The following is a 17033-nucleotide window of genomic DNA, read 5'->3' on the forward strand; positions in this document are numbered from 1 at the left end:
CCCATAGGCTTGCAGCCCCATGGCGCAGCTGGGCTAAGACAGGCTCCCTGACTGTCCTGGCCCCAAGCCACTCCTGGAAACAGCCAGCACCACGTCCCTGAGGTGCGGGGGGGCAGAGGGCTCCATGTGCTGTCCTCGCCTGCAGGCACCGCCCCCCGCTGCTCCCATTGGCCGGGAACGGGGAACCGCGGCCAATGGAAGCTTTGGGGGTGGTACCCACAGGTAAGGGCAGCGTGCCCCAGCCCTACATTCATGGCCCTGCATACAATTTCCCCACCGAGATGTGGCCCTCGGGCCAAAAAGTTTTCCCACCCCGATTTAGGGTTATCACACAAATCTCAGTGGGCTCACTACCTTTCCAATGCATGTTATTAAAAGAAGAATGAATACAGGAGCCAATCCTGCAAACCTTTACTTATAAAGGTACTCCCAATGAAATCTATGAGACAATTTGTTGGGAGTAAGAATTGGCAAGATCTGCCCCACTCTATATTTAATAATTGCTACCTGATGATCAGCAGCTTTTGGACAGGATTATACATCCCAATTTAGGAAAAATTCCTCCCTGAAGTTGACAGAGTTTTGCCTGATTAAACCGCAATTCTACTCTGAAAAGTAAGTGTAAAAATGGCATTCTGGGATCCAATGTTTATTGCCTTTCAGTTGTATATTTTTCAAAGCAGTGTTGGCAACTATCATCAATTTATCACAAGACAGCTCCTGCAGTCATGAGATTTCAACAGAATTTCAGCTGACATTTATTAAAGTAAATTTCTAGTCCTCATGATTTAAAAAAAAACAAACTGGAAAACATAAACCCTAAAAGCTCAAAAACTAGGAGGCAAACAAACAGAGCACAATGTTATCACTTGGTAAAATCTCATGATTTTTTAGCCAATATTATGGTTTTGGGGGCCTGACTCATTATGTTTGAATGTTCAGGACTGGCAATATTGAATGTGCTCAATTTACATAGAGACGGTTGATTTTTCTAACTGCCAGCCCTGCAAAACCAGCTCAGGCTCTAAAACATACTGGGTTCTTCCCTGCTTATACACTATCACCTTAATAAAGTAGTTCCTCAATGACACCTGTGTATCCGTTTTGTCTACAATAGCTTACACAGGTCTGACTGATTTGAACTTGATAAATAATTCTGTTGATGCTACACAGGAAGAAATGGAATCCAGCTCACTATCTCTTACATGTGTTGGCTCTGCAGGGATAACAGATCAAAAGCTATTTTTACCACAAAAAAGTCAGCAGAAATTACTCTGAGCGCACACAGCAAGATTAGTTGAGTAAGAAGGTACCATTTTTCCACAGGCTATTCTCAAAGTAGATCCACACTTTAAGGAGTAGAAGATTTTGATGGTAGACCCACTGTTTCTGCCCATCATCTCCTCTACTGGTGAATTCAGTGGCTTTTGAATCTCAGGTCACCTGCACATGGCTTGTGAGTCCATTTTTCTGGACTGTCTGCACTTTGCATTGTTAAATTTGGACCAGGTGTCCATCTGTCTGATGTAGTAAGCGCCCTTGGTAAAACCAGTTTGGGCCTGTAGCCAATACCTCCTCTATCCCCTTCCTGGCAATCCCACAGGCCTGTGTAGATATCTGTGTAACTGGCAACATAGGAGATAGGGTTGCCCCCTTCCCCCCCCCCCCCCAAATATGTGTCCTTGACTCCAAATCAAGAGAATTGGTATTACATGTTTATATCAAAGAGAAAATAAAGCCCAATACATAAAAACCATCATCCCCAAACTATTATGAGCAATGTGGGTTCATTTCCATATGTAGCATAAGCACAGCAGCGTGTTTTTAATTGACTTAAAATTATTTTTATTAAAAGCACAGTCATTACCAGTTCTTTCCACTGCTTTAATAGTCTTGATTTTGCTGCCTGAAGAATACTTAGAACTTTATTTACTCTTGGACTCTTGATCTCATCTAAAAGGCTTTGAAAAAAGAATAAATTTTAATTTTTTTCTGCCAGTGACAATTCATGTTTATAAACAAAATGCCCTTTAGCCTGCAGAAGAAATAATGCAATGCTTTAACCTGTTAAATGATGCCATCCTCGATTTCCAGTGTTCCAGTTCAGCAGCTGGGCCAATGTCATCAGCTTCTTTTCTCATTTGTTCACTTTCCACCAAAATTTGTCCAATCTGTTTGATCCAAATTACTAGCACTCCCTCAAGTTTCTCAATGACCTCGATGTTACTGCCTTTAAAACCACAAGACAAAAGTTGCATTCTACTAAGTGCCAAGAAACGTACATAGATTTAAACATTCTATAGAAGAATTCTCACCACCTGGCTCCAGATTGGATGCAGAGCTGACTTCGGAAGGCTTCTTTACCCCAAAGTAGCCAGCCCACCATTCATCCTAATCCTGGGGCAGATGACTAGAGAATCCATGCAGCAGATCCTCTATCTTGCCACTGTCTTTCCCTCCCTTGTCACCCACCTATTTCCCCTCTGTACACTGCCATGCAGGGAGCTCCGACAGTGCATGTTCCCTGCAATCCTAATTTGTTAGGAATAAATCCTAACGTCCTTGTGCAAGCTTTGCTCAGTCCATACCCAGGTAAATTCCCAACAAAGTCAAATGAAATAAAACTGAACAAGGACCACAGGCTTTAGCCCCATTAGCACATGCATAACTTCAAAATCAGATGTATACTTAAAAGGCACTGGAATATTGCTGCATTTTTCATGTGGAATTTTCATATCCAACAAAAATGCCAAGCCTAACTAACAATTTAAATTAATGTACTGGTACATTAACCATATTTAGTTCGGTTTCAGAGTAGCAGCCGTGTTAGTCTGTATTCGCAAAAAGAAAAGGAGTACTTGTGGCACATTGGAGACTAACAAATTTATTTGAGCATAAGCTTCCGTGAGCTACAGCTCACTTCATCGGATGCATCCGATGAAATGAGCTGTAGCTCACGAAAGCTTATGCTCAAATAAATTTGTTAGTCTCCAAGGTGCCACGAGTACTCCTTTTCTTTTTGCATATTTAGTTAATAACCCTACTTGTGATTAAACAAGGGTTCTCTCTTTCCCAGCCATCTCCTTCAGTGAAGTTAGAGGGCCACATTGTCCCAAAGGTGGAAGACAATCCACATAGTGACCAGGAAACTCTGCATGTTTCAAATCAAAAGGTCTTTCAGATTGTTTCATCTGCGGAGACAGTGTAGAGTTTGCCCTCTGCATTATGACCAGGGCTCCTGGCCCTTCAAACGTGCAGCTTACCTGAGATCCAAAGGGAAACCTTTCAGACCTTGTGCCATCCATTGGAGAGCAGGGCACTTGCTCAGTGACTCAGGATCCCTTAGCAGACCTGCTGCCATAGGTTTGTTTTTTTACTTGCAGCTGCCCCAAAACATACCCATTAAGGGGGTTTTAGTATGTAGCAAGGGATATGATAATGCTGATCGGATCAGCATTATTTTACACTGAAATGTCATGTGGTGACAAGGAAGGGGGGCAGGGAGGAGAGGCCACTGTTGTAGAGAGGGGCCATAGCCCAAGTCAAGCCCACTTATCCAGCTATGCCCCCTTCCAATCCCTGGATCTCAGAGCCATAGTGTACCTAGTGCACCTGAGGACCAACAAAAGTAAGGAGCATTCCATAGGTAGCAGCTGATCCTCCTTTCCATGCCATCCTCTCCAAACCCACCTTATTGAGCTTCCCTCACCCTGCAGAACTGGATGGTCATAGTGCTGATTTTATCACATCTCAGTCATTTTCAAGATCATAAACTTGGAATTATACTCCACTTCTGAGATCAAGAAGAAGAAGAAATATAGCTCTAAGAAAGAGGACGAATAAACCTTTTAAGAGAAATCATCGCTAACAGCATAGAGGACATGGAACATCTCTCTTCCTATAAATACTCTCATTTCCATGTTCTGTTTTGGAATGTATAATATTTCTCCTTTAAGAATTACTGACCTGCTGTTATGTAGTCAGAAGGGTTATACAAGTTGTTGAGGTAACTCTCAATATCCACCTTCTGTAGCTGAATTTTATCTTCTAAATTCTGTCTTGCTGATGATAAGGTACCCACAAATTTATCCACAGAATACAGGAAGTCTTGTATCTGGCTGTTCTTCAAGCCTTCTTTCACAGCTCCCCAGTGCTGATTATTTGAAAATAATGAATGCAAGAAAAAATATAAAACAAAGGTATTGTTTTTATTAGAAAAGTATTGCTTATTCACAGAACCATAGAATTTAGAGATAAATCTTTCCTGGCCAGTATGGGACCCCTTACAATATATTAGTCAGTGCTTTGGTATGCCCGATTTTAAATGGGCATATTAATTTTGTGTTTGTTGGTGTGATGGGGTGTACAAGCCCTGCAGCAAGGAGTTTAGGGTTAAGGAGCAGCTCTGGACCCAAAAAGCCATGGACAGCCGCCCCTGCTGGGCATACTTCCAGCGGAGGCTGAGCTCAAAAGGGAGCAGCTCAGATCAGTCTAGTCAGACCACAAAGGAGAGCAGTTGTGTAGTGCAGGCTCCTGCCGAGAAGCTGCTGAGGCCCCACGTGGCCAGGACCAGGCTCCATTGCTGGGTTGCTGCAGGCCCTTCAACCATGGAGGCTGACAATGACAAGCTGTGACTGAAAGAAGACGACTTTCCAGGGCGCAACCACAGAGGACTGTACAGGGGACTCTGAAACAAACCAGTGGCACCAATAGAGGAACCAAAGCCAGGATAAGAAGTGGCCCAAGTTGCAGAGATAGGAGTGGCCCAGGTTGCAGAATAGGAGCGCCCAAACCCTACGCCGAGCATTTTGAACTACAATTTACTGGGCCCTGAGCTGGAACCCAGTGGAGAAAGGAGGAACCAGGTTCCCCACCAGCCCCAGCTACAGACTCTTGCCACTGGGCAACACAGTCCAGAGTATCGCCATTATGTGGTTCTGCCAGGCTTGGACACCAGTCCCCTGACAGTTGGGTAAAAATTAGGGCTGTCAAGCAATTAAAAAAATTAATCGTGATTAATCATGCTGTTAAACAATAATAGAATACCATTTATTTAAATATTTTTGGATGTTTTCTTCATTTCTTCATTTTCTCCTGGACTCCTTTCCCCTTCATGTTAGTCCCCTGGGGGACTAACATGAAGGGGAAAGGAGTCCACGAGAGCTGGCTGTATTTCAAGGAATCCCTGTTGAGGTTACAGGGACAAACCATCCCGATGAGTCGAAAGAATAGTAAATATGGCAGGCGACCAGCTTGGCTTAATGGTGAAATCCTAGCGGATCTTAAACATAAAAAAGAAGCTCACAAGAAGTGGAAGGTTGGACATATGACCAGGGAAGAGTATAAAATATTGCTCAGGCATGTAGGAATGAAATCAGGAGGGCCAAATCGCACCTGGAGCTGCAGCTAGCAAGAGATGTCAAGAGTAACAAGAAGGGTTTCTTCAGGTATGTTGGCAACAAGAAGAAAGCCAAGGAAAGTGTGGGCCCCTTACTGAATGAGGGAGGCAACCTAGTGACAGAGGATGTGGAAAAAGCTAATGTGCTCAATGCTTTTTTTGCCTCTGTCTTCACTAACAAGGACAGCTCCCAGACTGCTGCACTGGGCATCGCAACATGGGGAGTAGATGGCCAGCCCTCTGTGGAGAAAGAGGTGGTTAGGGACTATTTAGAAAAGCTGGACGTGCACAAGTCCATGGGGCGGAACGAGTTGCATCCGAGAGTGCTAAAGGAATTGGCGGATGTGATTGCAGAGCCATTGGCCATTATCTTTGAAAACTCGTGGCGAACGGGGGAAGTCCCAGATGACTGGAAAAAGGCTAATGTAGTGCCAATCTTTAAAAAAGGGAAGAAGGAGGATCCTGGGAACTACAGGCCGGTCAGCCTCACCTCAGTCCCCGGAAAAATCATGGAGCAGGTCCTCAAGGAATCAATCCTGAAGCACTTACACGAGAGGAAAGTGATCAGGAACAGTCAGCATGGATTCACCAAGGGAAGGTCATGCCTGACTAATCTAATCGCCTTCTATGATGAGATTACTGATTCTGTGGATGAAGGGAAAGCAGTGGATGTATTGTTTCTTGACTTTAGCAAAGCTTTTGACACGGTCTCCCACAGTATTCTTGTCAGCAAGTTAAAGAAGTATGGGCTGGATGAATGTACTATAAGGTGGGTAGAAAGTTGGCTAGATTGTCGGGCTCAACGGGTAGTGATCAATGGCTCCATGTCTAGTTGGCAGCCGGTGTCAAGTGGAGTGCCCCAGGGGTCGGTCCTGGGGCCGGTTTTGTTCAATATCTTCATAAATGATCTGGAGGATGGTGTGGATTGCACTCTCAGCAAATTTGCAGATGATACTAAACTGGGAGGAGTGGTAGATACGTTGGAGGGCAGAGATAGGATACAGAGGGACCTAGACAAATTGGAGGATTGGGCCAAAAGAAACCTGATGAGGTTCAATAAGGATAAGTGCAGGGTCCTGCACTTAGGACGGAAGAACCCAATGCACAGCTACAGACTAGGGACCGAATGGCTAGGCAGCAGTTCTGCGGAAAAGGACCTAGGGGTTACAGTGGACGAGAAGCTGGATATGAGTCAGCACTGTGCCCTTGTTGCCGAGAAGGCCAATGGCATTTTGGGATGTATAAGTAGGGGCATAGCGAGCAGATCGAGGGACGTGATCGTTCCCCTCTATTCGACATTGGTGAGGCCTCATCTGGAGTACTGTGTCCAGTTTTGGGCCCCACACTACAAGAAGGATGTGGAGAAATTGGAGAGAGTCCAGCGAAGGGCAACAAAAATGATTAGGGGTCTGGAACACATGACTTATGAGGAGAGGCTGAGGGAACTGGGATTGTTTAGTCTGCAGAAGAGAAGAATGAGGGGGGATTTGATAGCTGCTTTCAACTACCTGAGAGGTGGTTCCAAAGAGGATGGTTCTAGACTATTCTCAGTGGTAGAAGATGACAGGACAAGGAGTAATGGTCTCAAGTTGCAGTGGGGGAGGTTTAGGTTGGATATTAGGAAAAACTTTTTCACTAGGAGGGTGGTGAAACACTGGAATGCGTTACCTAGGGAGGTGGTAGAATCTCCTTCCTTAGAAGTTTTTAAGGTCAGGCTTGACAAAGCCCTGGCTGGGATGATTTAATTGGGGATTGGTCCTGCTTTGAGCAGGGGGTTGGACTAGATGACCTCCTGAGGTCCCTTCCAACCCTGATATTCTATGATTCTATGATTCTATTGATTTCCATTACAACACAGAATACAAAGTGTACTATGCTCAGTTTCTATTTATTTTTATTACAAATATTTGCACTCAAAAAAACAAAAGAAATAGTATTTTTCAATTCACCTCATACAAGTACTGTAGTGCAATTTCTTTATCATGAAAGTTGAACTTACAAATGTAGAATTATGTACAATAACTGCATTCAAAAATAAAACAATGTAAAACTTTAGAGACTACAAGTCCACTCAGGCCTACTTCTTGTTCAGCTAATCGTTAAGACAAACAAGTGTGTTTACATTTGCAGCAGATAATGCTGCCCGCTTCTTGTTTACGTCACCTAAAAGTGAAAACAGGCATTCGCATAGCACTGTAGTAGCTGGCGTCGCAAGATATTTACGTGCCAGATGTGCTAAAGATTTATATGTACCTTCATACTTTATTCACCATTCCAGAGGACATGCGTCCATGCTGATGACGGGTTCTACTCACTAACCATCCAAAGCAGTGTGGACTGACGCATCTTTATTTTCATCATCTGAGTCAGATGCCACCTGCAGAAGGTTGATTTTCTTTTTTGGTGGTTTGGGTTCTGTAGTATCCGCATTGGAGTTTTGCTCTTTTAAGACTTCTGAAAGCATTCTCCACACTTCATTCCTCTCAGATTTTGGAAGGCACTTCAGGTTCTTAAACCTTGGGTTGAGTGCTGTAGCTATCTTTAGAAATCTCACATTGGTACCTTCTTCGCATTTTGTCAAATCTGCAGTGAAAGTGTTCTTAAAACATGTGCTAGGTCATCATCCGAGACTGTTATAACATGAAATATATGGCAGAATGTGGGTAAAACAGACCCAGAGACATACAATTCTCCCCCAAGGAGTTCCGTCACAATTTTAATTAACACTTTTTTTAAACGCGCATCATCAGCATGGAAGCATGTCCTCTGGAATTGTGGCCGAAGCATGAAGGGGCATACGAATATTTAGCATATTTGGCATATAAACACCTTGCAATTTACCTTGCTGACTACAAAAGTGCCACGCGAACGCCTGTTCTCACTTTCAGGTGACATTGTAAATAAGAAGAGGGCAGCATTATCTTCCGTAAATGTAAACACACTTGTTTGTCTTAGCGACTGGCTGAACAAGAAGTAGGACTGAGTGGACTTGTAGGCTCCAAATATTTACATTGTTTTGTTTTTGAGTGCAGTCATGTAACAAAAGAAATCTATGTTTGTTAGCTGCACTTTTACGATAAAGAGATTGCACTACAGTACTTGCATGAGGTGAATCAAAAAATACTGTCTTTTGTTCATCATTGTGACAGTGCAAATGTTTGTAATCAAAAATAATAAAACAAAGTGAGCACCGTACACTTTGTATTCTGTGTTGTAATGAAGTAAATATATTTGAAAATACAGAAAAAGATCCAAAATATTTAATAAAATTTCAATTGGTATTCTATTGTTTAACAGTGCGATTAAAACTGTGATTAATCACAATTAATTTTAGTTAACTGCGATCAATCAAAAGGTCTAGTAAAAATCTTATTTTTTACATAATGACAGCTGAGATTCTCATGTAACCTCTTGATTCCAACAGCTGAGGTTACAAGAAAAACACCAAACATTGTGAACGTCACAATAAAATTATGAGAGTTGGCAACACTGCATTTAGCAGCTCTGTGTATTTATAATGGTAGTCAAAATGGAGCTGTCTTGTATCAGAGTCAACCGTCTAACAAAGCATTATGGCAAGGACACAAAGTTATAAGGAAAATGTCGTCTATGCTTCTGACTGCAACTGCTGCTTCAAGAAACTGGGCTGGCCCACTCTCAGAGCTTTGGCAGGTGAGACAAAAGGCTGCAGAGGAGACAAATGAGCGCAAAGACCTCATGGAAATGAAATGTTGCTCTGAGTTCTCTCTCTGAAGGTGACTTGTTGGGCTTTCTTTTCAGCTTGACTTCAGAACAATGGCTCCCTTTGAAGGGAGGAAGTTAGATACTAATCTTTCTTCCTACTTCAGTATGAAAGAAAATCAAAAGAGCAGCATCTGGACCATGTGACACCAAATTACTTTGGAGGGGCTGAAGCTTTGGCAAGGCCCACCCTGCTATGTCCCTGCTGAAGATGGACACAATACTGCATTGTGATAAGCAGGGCACACTGAGCCACAAGGACAAGGGAGGCAAGACAACAGGAGTATGTGTGGATGAGGCAAAAGGAAAGAAGCAGCAGAGTGTAGGTGTGGAAAGGTGGCCAGAATGTCCATTTAACTGGTTCTAATCAAACCGGGGGGGAGGAATCTCAGTTTCTACTAGACACAAGGCCCAAGCTGCAAAATACAGTTTCTGATTTCAAACCCAACAACGTCTGAAGTTATTCAGATGCTGGGTTTTAATTTGGTCCCATTTCTAGTTTCAACAGACCAAATCAGGACCCCTGGGACAGACCCACAAAACCAGAAAAATTCTAGTAGGCTGGGGCTTGCAGGCTGTGCTAAAGTGCTGAAGACCCTCTAACTGTAAACGTCTCTGGATTAAATCACGGGCCTTCCTATGTTGCAACCAAGAGAAATTGACACTTCTTTTTACTCAAGCTTACCCTAGCATCACACTCACTGTTATTCTCTTGCTTTATCATGCATACCTTATTATGCTATTTTTAAGTTGTGGTATTTTTAAAAACAAACAATGAATATGAAATATGAATTTCAGACTCCCAGATAAAAATGTCAGGACCTGTGCACATCCTAATTTAGACCTTTATATCGTTCTCTGTTCCCTTTGACAGACAGTTTTGTTTTAGTTCATCTGATTTACAACTGAGATAGAAACAGCTATTAGACATAACTCAAAATAGGTTTGTTAAGAAAAGATACTGATTATTTACCTGCTGAGATTTAAGTGCTGGTACCATGACTTGGGCCAAGAAAATTTCCAGGCCCTGAAGGATATTTCCATTAGTACAATCAAACATTCCAAAATTCACCTCCTTTGGGGGGAAAAAATAGTTAACAGAATGCATTTAAATGAAACTTCTGCAGTTTTGTGACCGAGTGAACTTCAGACACTTTTAAGATGGCTGTAAATAGACTATAACCTAAACTTCTAGGAATGAGAAATTTCTTACCTAATAATATTCTGTTAGCAGCTTCTCTCGTCATTCATCACTAATGTGTTCATGATCTCCACTGTGGAATTTGGAGGCAGTTCAATGTTATTGCTGGAAGCTCCAGGACTAAGACACACCCTTCGGCTCAAGTCACCAGAAGAGTTTTTCCAAAGATAAAGGTGCTCCAGCAACCAATTATTAGCATTAAGACAATAACTTGATATAATGTATTAAATAAACTTGTGATGGGGCATCTGTTCCACACTGGCAGAGAAGGGGTTAAAAGCAGCCTACAGAGGCTGGGCAGGGAACAGTGATACCACCAGTCGAGTCATGAAGAGGATGCTGCTGTACTTGGACTGAGGCAGGTTTGCAGGCGGTGACAATGACAAGCGAGGTACCACCAAGAGAGGGCACACCAGCTAGCAGTGCTAATCCCCGAGATAGCCAGCAGGAGGTGCCACAGTGGTGAGTGAATCCCATGACAAACCTTAAGAGAATTATATTTCTAAATCTTTCTGTACAGAAAAAAGTATTCTTGTCATTTCCACACTACTAGGATGGATTGAACTCAGAGAGAAGCTGCTGACAGAAATAAAATGATCAGGTAAGAAATTTCTCATTCTGTTGCACAGCTTTTCTCCTCATTCATCTAATAGGAAGTAGCAAGCAGCGATTCAAAGACGTAATAGGGGAAAGATGAGAAGTGTTTTAATTATTATTATAGTAGAACTGCAGGCCGGAATGGGCTCTCCCCCCCCACACATATAAAGCAAGATCTTTGTACACAAAGGAGTTATGTAGGAACCAACCTAGTAGCACCTTCCTACCAAAGGATGCCTCTGCAGAGAAATGGAAACTTATGTTGCAACTCTGTCTCAGATGAGGCTCGTACACCTCTTTTCCAATGCCCAAGAGATTTCTGCAAATACTTTCACCGATGCCTAGCATGTCAACTGATGCAGGATTGTAACATCTTGCCTGAAGCAACTTTGAGGCCCTAAGGCCATGACATTTTGGATGGAATGAGATGAACAGCATACTAGCAATGCTCATTTATGTCACAGCCTATCAAATCAGCATCAAGGGTTAGAACAAAATGATGGGAGAACTATTTTGCAGGAATTGTGCAAAGAACTTACCATGGGCAGAATGCTATAACAACTGCCTTTTGCTTATGACAACAACAACATGGTTCTTGTACAGATACAGGAATTAATTCCAAAATCTGCTTTTTGAGGTAATGGGGACTAGAAAGGCTAATCATAGGTTTGTCTAATCTGTCATTCTGATTAATCGTGGCATTTTAAGATACTCAAATGAAGAGTCCAATGTGCCTACCTACAGATCACTGCTAGGGCTGATACCGTGTTTCTACGGTGCTTGGTTATAGGAATCCAACCAACCATTCTGGAGAAACTCTAGTGTAGCTGAGATCAATAATTGTGACTATTATTAAAAAGAAAAGGAGTACTTGTGGCACCTTAGAGACTAACAAATATATTTGAGCATAAGCTTTCGTGAGCTACAGCTCACTTCAGTATAGCAGCATCTGGAGGCCAAGGCCCCATTTTGCTGAGCACCGCACAAACAAAGAGGCAGTCCCTGTCCCAAAGAGCTTTCTGTTTTCCCTCACATCAGAAATGTAAATTTGACCAGATCAGTGAGTGAAATATCCTGGTTCTGTCTGGATACCAAACTGATTCTGAGGTTAATGGAGAATCCATGCTGAACTACACTTCTCTTCTGATGCCCAGGCTGTTAAGTGTAGATGTTCCTGGTCTAGATGAAGAAGTCCCTGCTTCAAGAAGTTTGGCCTTTTCTGAAGGTACAGTATGTGGTTCTTGGCTATTTAGCAAGTCCAAAGCACCTTCTAGGCCAGTAGAGGATGGGGAGAAGGACTTTAACTCTCCCTTTTCCTTCTTTTCTGTATCCTTCATGTGAACTATCTTGAAAGGTTGCAGATTCTTCTCTGCTCAGAAAACTATTTCCTTTGCCACAGAGAAGTCTGACCTCTGGTTACTCCCTAGTTTTGGAAGGGATATAAACATTCATGCCTCAATTATAAGCCAACCTCTAATGGAAAGTAGGTGACTTCTCTTCTCTTGAGGGTATTGTAATTGCACACTGCATGGTTTTTTGCACCTTCTACTGATGCAGCTGATACAGGCCACTGTCACAGTCAATATATTGGACTCTATGGCCAATTGCTCTGATACCATATGGCCACAATGGGAGAGGTGTTCTTGTTCATACATGCCACTGATAGAGATGTCAAAGTGAACCATTTAGTTCACTCTCTGAGACTTTGGAAATTTGTCTTCCAAGTATGCTCCCCATCCTGGGAAGCTTGTGCCCATAGTGAGTATGAAAGAGTCTAGAGTAAAAATCGGGTTGCCTTTCAGTGTGTTTGTACTTACCTACCCACAAAGGGACATTTGGATGTGATCTGAGAATGACACCTAATTTTGCATTGCATCAAGTACATAGTTCCATGTCTTCAGAAGGAATTTCTGCAGGCACATTTCGAAAGATCCACTCAGGAATGAAGCCAACACAAGACATGAGCAATCCTAGCCATTGAAAACAATTGGCTATGAATGACCACGGCCCGGAAATGACTGATGCAATGAAGTTTTGGTTCTTTGCTAATCTCTACCATCGTGGTAAAATTATGGCCAGATCCTCGTCTGTTTTGACCCCTCTGAGCAACTCTCAGCATTGGGATCAAAATCTCTTCTTGATTTTGAAGAAGTGGTAGCTACAAATCCTTTACAGCAGCTGCCCAGTAATGAATGGGTCTGTTTCTAAGGACAGGCTACTGATTGTTATGTTGTCTATACATGGAGTAGAAGTGTGTAAATTGTGACCTGTCCCTTGCTGTGATTACTACCAACTATTTCTTAAGGCTCTAGGTGCAAAGGATGGATAAGAAGGAAGAGTCTTGTACAGGAATTGTGAGCTCTCATTCACAAATGCTCTTTGTCTTTGTCATGCTGACAATTTTTTTGTTCTGGAGGAAAATATATTTAGATTTCTTTGGAAACTTCTGCTCCTGATTTCTCGCTCTGCCAGGGGAAGAGTCCCTTCTTGGATACCATTGGTGTTGGTAGAGACCAACGGATTGCTCTGCTGGCATTGATAACGAAGACTGAAGTCTCTGTGCACTCTCAGTTACTGATGTTTCCCCAAATGGTCCCTCACCTGTAAGTTTGGATGCAAAAGGTATCTGTTTAGGATGACTGACTGCTGTCCTGAGTGTAACATGGCTTCTTTGTACCCATCAAGTTGGAAACCATTGCACATCACAAATCACATCAAGGATTTGACCAGGACAGAACCTAAGATGTCTCACTCCAAGCCAGGATCATAACGCTAGATGATGAGCCACTTGCTTACACCAAGTGGGCTTTCCTTACTGAATATATGAAAAACCTTTGCTCTGCAAAACTTTAACTGAAGCTTTGAAATTGCTGTACAGTGTGGCATCAGTTTGATGGTCTATAGGCATTTTGGAAGGAAGTCCCTTTCTGAGGATGTGACTGTGTCTTTCACTTGTAGAGCTACAGCTGCACCAACCTTAGGCTACTCAAACTTATACCATTTCTTTGGTTTTATATGAGGTTTTAGTTTAACATTTGGTTTTAATCAGATGGCCTCATTTGGATGTTATGATGGTTCTCAAGGAGGCATCTATGTGAAACGGTGTATTTAATAATGCTTGAAAGAGAAGATGTTTTATTAATATTAATGAGTTCCTTGCAGAACACTGGCACCCTGTCTTGGAAGAGCAGGGACAGTTTTGTGGAGGGGGTTGGCGGTGCATCTGTGGTACTTCCCCTGGCTTTTTACAGGGGAGAGGTAGTATGCTATTCAACATGACCTCAAGACCACCCAACCAAGGAGGGGTAATGGACCAAATACCTCAATTGTGTAAGTAGTTTGCTAGATATCTCTGGGAGCCTGAAAGGCTGCCTGCCTGTTCCCTCAGGCTGGTTAGCATGCAAGTAAGTACTGCAGAAACAACCTAGTACTGCTCAGGACTTTACTCAGTAAACCAGGATCATTTTGAACATAGGAAGGGATTTCTCATTTACCTCTCTATAATCCCATGACGGTGCACCTCTGTGGGAACAGACAGGGCTATCCTTAGACATTTTGGGGCCCTACGCAGCCCCGCCACGGGGGGGGGGGCAAGAGCAGGCTTCAGGGACAGGGAGGAAATCACCCCCCAGCATGAGCCGGCAGCGGAGCCGCCCCCGCACTCACCAGGGGTGCAGTTGGGAGCCGGCGGAGCAGAGCGGCCTGGGGCGGGTCACTCCACTTCCTGCCACCTGGTGAGTGCAGGGCATGCCTGACCCTTGCTGCAGTCCCCCGGGATGTAGCTCAAGGGAAGGGGTGGAGTGGGGGTGGGGCTGGGGAGAAGCAGGGGTGGGAAGAGGCAGGGCTGGGAGCTTTGGGGAAGGGGTGGAGCGGGGGTGGGGCTCAGGCAGAGCAGGGGCCATGGAGAAGAGGTGGAGCAGGGGCGGGGGCAGCTATCCTGGGCGGCTCAGCTGGCCCCGGGGTACTAGGCTGGCCACTGGAGCAGCATGCAGCTGCGTAGGGCACCAGGAAATCTGGGGCAATGTGGTGCCCCAAATTTCCTGGTGTCCTACACAGCTGCGTACTTTGCATATGGGTAAGGATGGCCCTGTGAACAGAGTCCGCATGTGCCTCTGTTCTGGTCAGACATCGCCTCAAATATTCCTTTTGCTTGTCAAGCCATCCTGTGGAGTAGATATGGGGTGATCAGCAAGATAGAGACCTTTCCCTGCCTTTCAGACTCAGCCCTTTTCCTTGGCAGAGCAAAGGTTTATGGCTGATCACAAGGCACAAATCCCCTTCCACTGCTGCCTAAACCCGAACCCTTGTCTGTGACAGAGAGGATCCTTGGGTTGAGAGCCAGCCAGGCACAGTTCCAATTATGCTGCAGTCTGAGGCAGGGCTGCACAAGAGGGCCAGGCTTTTCTGCAAACCCAGACATACTGCAGGGGGCAAAGGCCGGTAAGCTTTATTCAGTGCACTGTGAGAGCCTGTGTATAGGAGAAAAGCCCCAGAAAACACTCCTTCTGGAGGGAAGGCAAAGGAAAGGGGGTTTAACCCCTGATCTTCACTTCACATGTTCATTTAAGAATACGAATTGCTGCCTTGGGAAGGACACATTTGTTTTTCCTTTTTGTGACGCAGAGTCTCTGGGGTCTGCAGCACTTAACCCTGAGTACAATGAGAATCTCCTGATTCACAGTGGGAGGAAGAGGAGCAGATTAGGAGCCATGCTTCATTCCTGAGGGAGTCACGGACCCACTTCAGTATCTGGGGGAGACCTTGGGTCCTTTCAGTGACATTTTCCCCCTCCAGCCAGGTCTGTTGCAGGACTTACCCAGTGAGCTGCCCGGATAGTGTCTTCCTTGTCCTTATATTCCCTGACCAAAAGCTCAGAGGCTCCCGATCAGGCTTTTTCATGGTGGAGTCACTGTTCCTCAGGGCAGGATGGGGACCTGACATGCCTGTCTGACTCTAAGCTCTGTGCTCTGGCAGTGTGAGGGTCAGCTGGCTGAGAACAGGCAGAGCTTAGTAAACCCTCTGTAAATCTTGTAAAAGCTGCCTCACACAGGGAACACTGCTTAGATTTAGCCTGGTGTTTGCAGGATAGCTCTGCCATACCTAAGTGGAGGAAAAGGAGTCCAGCAGGGAGGCACTGCAGTGCCGGATCCAGGTGGCTGAGACCATCACATTGGTCTTTACTCCATCCAGGGGAGGAAGCAGAGGAAGGAAGGAAGATTATAAACCACTACTGAACAGAAATTAATACAGGTGAGTGGCATCATAAGCACATTTAACTTACGCGAATTCAACTATACGCGCTTGGCAAAAAAAAAAAAGAAGAAGAAGAAGAAGAAGAAGAAGAAGAAGATACCTCTAAATAGTGTGGGCGATTCCGCCCACCATTCCACTCAATGGGCGTATGCCCCGGAGTGAGCGTGAGATGGCAGACGTGAATCTGCTGTTCCCTCAGTCGGTCTCAGTTCCCGCATGCCTCTCATAGTGTGAGCATCTCGCCGCGCTGAATGTGATTCTAGTGTTTAAAGATACATATTTTTATACAACATGGCCCCTAAACGCAAGCCAACTACTTCATCTGGTGCTCAACCGAAGAAACAGTGATCTGTTCCAACGCTGGAGGAAAAACTGGCTGTACTGGACTTATTGAGAGACGGTATGTCGGTCTCCAATGTGGCGCGTAAATATGGCCTCAATAAATCTAGCATCCATGCCATCAAGATTCGAGGGAAAGAAATTCATCAAGCCGTGGCATCAAGTGCTCCACTAAGTGCTCAGGTGATGAGCCAGGTGCGTGATAAGACTTTAGTGAAGACTGAAAAGGCATTAAACTTATGGCTGGAAGACATGAACCGTAAATGTGTGCCTATCAATGGCAACATGTTGCGAGAAAAGGCTCTTAGCCTCTACGCGCTGTTCAAACCTCCCGCCGAAGAGGAACAGCCTTCTGATGAGAAGGAATTCAAAGCCAGCAAAGGTTGGCTTAACAGTTTTAGGAACTGCTTCAACCTCAAAAATGTGCAGACTACTTATGAAGCTGCATCTGCCAATGAAGAGGCAGCAAAAGCCTACCCCAAACAATTAAAAGAAAATCATAGA

At 44.1% G+C, this 17033-nt stretch overlaps 1 protein-coding gene across 1 annotated transcript in view; it reads right to left on the bottom strand.

The window, feature by feature from the left end:
• Positions 1-17033, bottom strand: part of LOC141982777 (dynein axonemal heavy chain 5-like) — a 272918-nt gene that overhangs the window by 235841 nt on the left and 20044 nt on the right. Inside the window, exons 8-11 of the mRNA XM_074945122.1 lie at positions 10113-10214; positions 3967-4153; positions 2065-2230; positions 1868-1961 (exon numbers count right to left, since the gene is read on the bottom strand). Coding sequence (XP_074801223.1) covers positions 1868-1961; positions 2065-2230; positions 3967-4153; positions 10113-10214 — 549 coding nt within the window. The remainder of the gene's footprint in view (positions 1-1867; positions 1962-2064; positions 2231-3966; positions 4154-10112; positions 10215-17033) is intronic.

The sequence above is a fragment of the Natator depressus genome, chromosome 2 (genome assembly GCF_965152275.1).
Source record: "Natator depressus isolate rNatDep1 chromosome 2, rNatDep2.hap1, whole genome shotgun sequence".
Taxonomy (NCBI): Eukaryota; Metazoa; Chordata; order Testudines; family Cheloniidae; genus Natator; species Natator depressus.